The following is a 6,283-nucleotide window of genomic DNA, read 5'->3' on the forward strand; positions in this document are numbered from 1 at the left end:
TTGTTTTTTATGTAGGAGACAGAGTAAGCCTTTAAGGCCACCCTTCCTTTCTTCCCAGCTCAGCAATGTTTTAAAAATATATTATTATTATATTAAAATATACGTTCAAAAGTTTCTGTATCATTTTTAGGTACTGGAGGAGTTTTGGGGGGGAGTAATCTAGACTTTAACTTTTGTTTTTAAGGCCATACTCATCTTGATCATGTCATACAGGGTATAACTTTCAGGGTGCTATGAAGCACTTTTTTAGGTACTAGAACCCCTAAAACTCTTCCAAAGGGAAGAGGTAAAATATCTTCCCATCCAGGCTAAGATCCTGGCTACAGACACTGTGCTTCAAACAAAATACACCTGCAGCCAAATACAGGCTGCAGGGCTGTAGTTTACAACCTCTGATGAAAAAGATGTTACAAAATTTGTTCTTCATAATTGGGCCTTTTCCATAGGTTGGTTGTTTGTTTCACCTTGAGTTTAAGATAGCCCATGCAGAAGTCCTTTCTGGAATTTTACACAAGAACTAGAACTACAACTAAGTTTCGCAGACCTCCTGCCTCTCACTGCAAGGAGCTTCTCCTCTCAGTCCAGGACCAATGCCCACTGTGCCCTCTGTGCAGCTCCGAGCTTTGCCCCTTCAGGAAAGTGCGGAGCTGACAAAGTAAAAGCCACTCCAGCTCTTCCTGTACAATGTCCTCTCCAATTTTAAAGCTGAGAAGCAGCCCCCAAGAGAACCCTGACCCAGCAGAGTGTGTGTGATGAGCAGTAAACACAAATGGGGACAGTCAGGGGGACAGTCACAGCAGCTAAAGTCACTGCCCCTGGACCCTAGCCCTAGTGGTCAGGTCGTAGGAAGTGACCTCACTATTGAGACTGCAACCATGTGAATACCCTCAGGTGAGTCCAGTACCCAGTCCAAACTATCTTTGCTCAGTTGTTCTTACACAAAACAGGAGAATCTCAGTTGATGGTTTCTTATTTGACTTAGCTGTGACTTTGGGAAAGAAAACATAATCAGATCTTATATCAAACACTTTTATTCTTCAAGTGAGAAGTTCACAAAGGATAGCTATAGGAGAGTGAAATATTTAGAGTAGAAAAAGTGTGGGTGCTAGCCAAGCCTCAAATATTGTCACAGCAGAGTTATTCCAATAGTACTTGTCCAGCACGGCAGATCACACGTGTTAAAATTAACTGCATTCTCTGAATACCTCTCAATGGATGTGCACGTTGACAAAAGCCAACGTTCAAGGACTCCTGTTGTTAGGATCTTACAGAATGGATTTATGCACACCCCAAACAAGCATATTACAACACATCCAAACAATTCACAGCCATTAAAAAAAATTTTTTTTACTTCAGAGAAATTGGTAGAAAGACTTAAAACAACAAGACAAATATAGGCAAAAAATACATTGCTACTTGTATGTGCAAGGTACTAGATTCATGAATTGAGAATCAGTGTCAGTCCTCATTTCCAACATCACATCGAAAAAGTGTGGCAGAAAAATGAATCACCTTCAATATGAAGGACGCAAGTTGTGTACACTGACAACACTCCCAAAAGATACAACAGTATTGCAAAAGTAATGCCAGTGTACAGAGTGGACCTTCTTATAAAGTCAAACACTCAAGAGTTATCAGATGACCCTTCAGATATTTGGGAACAACACAATATTCAGGCTTTATCAAGGTACTTGCAAAGAGCTATCCTTAACATGACAGGATCCCCAGAAGGTGTTAACCATTGATGATGGTATGGGGTTTTGGTTAAGCAGCATTTTGTACTGAGAATCTGAGCATGATGCCTTGATCACAAACAAGATCACCTATAACTGCAAAGGACTGCAAAGCCAGATTTGCTTCAACTTTCCCCAAATCATGCTTTCTCATAAATCATGTTTGAAAAGAAAGGCTTCATTTAAAATCTTGATTCTCCCAAGTTATAATTCATTCACCTTTCCCCAATACCACTCAACATCCCTAAAGTTTGTTTGGTTTTTCTCCACAAGAAGATCTAAGATGGGATCTCTCCTCCATCTCTACAAATTATTTCCTTAGGAGAGAACTGTAAAACCAACTTAAAAATACAAAATAACCTTACATTTTCTCACCAATAGCAAAATACCAGACCTCCCGCTCTTCCTCTGATGAGCTGCAGAGCCCTTTGTGTGCATTTTTTAGACATTCCTCATACCATTAACACAGCTTCCCATCACCATCAGCTGTCCTTTCTCAACCTTTCCTTGCCCAACATGAAAGCTAGTGAATTGAGAGGGAAGGAGAAAGGGCATTGGAACAGTATTGCTTTTACAAAAATAGGGTTCCAGGCTGTTACTTGATCCTCCAAAGCAAAATTGGGCAGTATCATTATAGAGACCCCAACACTAAATTCTCAAGTGGCTATCTTTTCATAGCCAGGTCTCAGAAGCTCAAAACTAAACCTACTGAAGGAAAGTAGCAAAGACTTCCTAATATTGAGCAATATAGACCTAGAATTACATGGGAAATATGCCAGGTCAAAGCCAGTCACCAGGTTACTTAATCATCGGTAAGAGGCCAAGTTCTCCATTCTCCCCCAGCTCTGCCATTCTGGGAATAGCCCACTGGCCAGCCTCGGACTGCCAAAGATGGATGACTCAGACTCGGTCTTGGGGGGCACCTGGTGGAATGCAGAGTCCTGAGATGCCATCTGTGTCTGCACACCATCAGGTTTCCATTGCACATGGACAATTCTATAATTCTGACACTCATTGTTGTCCCAGAAGACCTGCCCATTAGCATGGTAAGAAATGCAGAACTCAATTTTCTCCTCAGTTGGAATGATGGAGGGTAAGTCAATGGCAAACGAGAAGGTGTCACTATCTGAGCCACCATACACATTTTTCATGTAGACACAGTCCACATCGGTGTAGCTTTTCCAGGTATCAAAAGTGATACGAATCTGAACCTTCTTCTCAAAGCTAATGTTTTTCACTTTCACAGTTCCAGCCACTGTTCGCTCTTGCAAAGAGCAGTTCTCCAGACAGACAAAATTCTTCTGAAAGTGGTTCCGAAAACTTAAGTAATCAGTTGAAGGCTGGGGAAAATCTAAAATCAAGTTCTTCTCCTCATGGAGTTTTAAGCCAGAAGAGATATCATTAAGGTCCAAGAGATCAAACTGAAGATCCCACACTGGTTCCTCTGGGAGGTCCGAGAAGACGTGAATGGCTGTGAGAGAGAGCCCCTTGGAGTCAGCAAATACAACTCGCTTCTTGCCTTGCTCGTGTGAACGCTTCCACTCATTCTGTGATTTGGCTTCCTGTTTTATATTGAGACATGGTTTCAGAGGCTTTAATTTGTTCACAAAATTTCTTCGTTGGAGGTCATCATAAGGTCCCAGGAAACTCTTCAGGGGTGGCGAATGAGCCAAGCAGAGCCTCATGGCCACATCCACTGGCATGACTGAACTTGTCAAAGGCCGTGGATCTAAAACCTGGATCATTCTGGAATACAAAAAGAAGAGGGGTTATCACCTGGATCTAGAATGCTCTTCCCCTGGTCTCAAATATATATGTACTATTTTTATATTGATTAAACCATACAAGTGCAGTAAATATCAGGGATGTGCGATCATATGTAGTAAAAGAAAACAATATTAGACGATCAGATTTGCATCCCATGTCTGGCCATGCCCTTGACTGACTACAAGGCCATGGGTTAACTGCTTAAAACACTTGAGGGTCTCAGTATCCCCATCTGAGAAATAAAAGGGCTGGATGTGATAATCTCTAATACAGCTCTAAGAACCATTTGCTCTGTTCTGACCCAGTGGGTCCCAAACCTGTCTAGTCACAATGGCCTAGAGATCGAGTTCGTTTTCTTTCTTTTTCTTTAATGTCCTGGGACTTAACAGCCAGTGAGGCAGAACCCATCCACAGGGAGGATAGAGATTCTTAAAGCTTCCCAGGTGATTCTAATGACCAGACAGGTTCCAGAACCATGGTTCCAGACTCTGCTACCTCTGGCTGCTCTGCTGAGTTTGCTGTTAAATTGATTACACTTCTCTGGAAAGGTAATCCCCTTGAAAAGAAACAAAATGGCAATAAAATTCTCATGGAACATTTTTGAAAGTGAGAAGGCTAGAAAGAATGGAGTCGGAGGATTTTCTATGCACTTTATCATGTTCTTCCTCAGTTTACACAAATAATCAACCGAAATGCAAGTCAGCAATTCATGCACTTAAAGAAGTGTATGTCACATATCTATATTCACATCATCTATATTTCATATAGAGGGATATTTATGACATATCCACATTTAAGTGGGAAAAGCTGATTACCTGACAATTGGAGTGTTTTTAATATATATATGAACTTATAAAAAACTTAATAGGAAATACACCAAAAAGTTACTTATCTCTGGCCAGTAGGGTCATTGGTGATCTATTTTCATCTTTGTACTTTTTTGGTATTTTCTAGTGTTTGGCAACGGATATTTATAACTAGCAAGATAATAAAGCTATTTAAAATTTTAAACATAACTATGCTCAGCAGTATTAAATTAAGAAGTGCCCATCGAGTTTTTTCCTGGCCTTTAGCCCTCCATACATATTGCCAAGCTTGTGGATATTTTTCCCTTTTCCTATCCTTACAGATAGGAGGCTTTTGTACTACATATGACATTTCTCAATCTGGCTTCAGTAACTCTTGATTGCAGCTCTAAGCACATAGGCAACTGGTCATTAACACAAAATGGATAATAAAAGAACATTCACAGAATTTATTAGTCCTCTGATTTTTCTGGAAAACTTACAAACTTAGAACAAACAAATCAAGGCTAAAGCTATATTTGTGAGTCTAATAATAGTTAACAGGCAGGATTTTTAGAGAAGTCTTCTGCTAAGTGAGTTATGTCTAGAGGCGCTATTTAAAGTAGTTTTGTGGAAGGTTTTTTGTCTTGGGGTTTTGTTTTGTATTTTCACTTTTTGCACTTATAGAAATACAGTTTTAGAATTTGGCAATTTCCCTGGAATTTTAAGTCCTGGCCAAGAGTTAAAAACTCATCATTTGCTCAAACTCCACAAGGCTGAGTTCACTATGGCAAACCGTGATGAGAAGGGTGGAGAAGGACGAATGAATGCAAAACATCTTACTGCAGTTTTTCCTCCAGGCTCAGCTACCCAACCAACAATGTTAGGGTGCTGTTCCCACAAGCTGCCCCAGCGCTTGGGACATTCGTGCGGGATCAAGAGATAACAGTCGGAATCCAAAAGAGAATCAGAACTAAAGCTGACTCACGTTAAGAGTTTCTGTTTGGGGATGCTTACTACCAAAATGAGCTTTGCCTAATTAGCACAGAGCACATCCCCACCCCTGCGAGGTTTCCCTGGGACAAGATTCAACTCAGCCTTCAGCCAGCTAGCCATCCTCCGGGGTCTCCATTAGCAGTGATGCCCGAAAGACGACGCAGCCCAACCTCCCTGTAGCTGTGCGCTCCCCTCTGCTCTGGGGCAGGGAGTCTGCAGTGAACCTACCTGGTGCAGCTCATTAGGCAGAGAGGCGACGGCGGCCCGCGAAAGCCGGCTCTCCGCTGCCTGCACAAGTTCGGATCCCGCTCCTCCGCAGTCTCAGCTCCGGCTGTGGCCCCGACCGATTGCGGCTGCGACGCGGGAGTGGCCGCTTATCTGCTGCGGACCACGTGAACCGGTCCCTCGCGCCAATCACCGGGCGACTGGCCCCGCGCCGCGACCAACCAGCACCCGGCTAGGGCGCGAGCCCTCGCCCGGGGAACGTGACCGCAGAGGCGCGCAGGGGAGTGCTCCGGGACTCGGCCAGCAGCTGGACCCAGCCGGGTAATGCGAACCCCGGGCGAGGGGGGCGTAGAGGCCGCACCGGGAAGCACGTAGCGGGTGCAAGCCAGGGAGGAGAGCGGCAAATCTCACCCGGGCTGGGGCGCCAGCTCGGCGAGACTGCAGGCAAGGGGATGCCTTTTTCGTTTTTAGGCGTCTGTACACAGTTAAACCCAAGCACGGAGAGTTGTGGCTCCTTCCAAATGTATACAATATTCGAAATGTTTATACTGTTCACTGCTTGGTCCATCCACTCATTTTCTCCCTCACCTTTAGCCAAAGCAATCAGAGGTTGGCTGCATTTTTTTTTTTAATTAAGGAAAATACAAAAATTCATCACAGAGTGGACTAAGGCTGCTAGGAATTACCAACTTCTCTAAACAAATGTTAATAAAGCACACGTCTATTAATAATAGACGCTTAGAACGGTGGCGTGGCATTTAATTAAAAGGCACGTTG

General features: G+C 43.2%; 1 protein-coding gene across 1 annotated transcript; it reads right to left on the minus strand.

Moving 5' to 3' along the window:
- Positions 1-1,015: 1,015 nt before the first annotated feature.
- Positions 1,016-5,604, minus strand: PPP1R3C (protein phosphatase 1 regulatory subunit 3C). The gene is made up of 2 exons (XM_039230178.1): positions 5,510-5,604; positions 1,016-3,479 (listed from the first exon to the last, which is right to left on the minus strand). The coding sequence occupies exons 1-2, from the start codon at positions 5,521-5,523 to the stop codon at positions 2,540-2,542; spliced, it is 954 nt and encodes a 317-aa protein (XP_039086109.1). The 5' UTR covers positions 5,524-5,604; the 3' UTR covers positions 1,016-2,539.
- Positions 5,605-6,283: the final 679 nt, after the last annotated feature.

Source organism: Hyaena hyaena, unplaced genomic scaffold (genome assembly GCF_003009895.1).
Source record: "Hyaena hyaena isolate Hyena2069 unplaced genomic scaffold, ASM300989v1 scaffold_44, whole genome shotgun sequence".
In the NCBI taxonomy this organism is placed as follows: domain Eukaryota; kingdom Metazoa; phylum Chordata; class Mammalia; order Carnivora; family Hyaenidae; genus Hyaena; species Hyaena hyaena.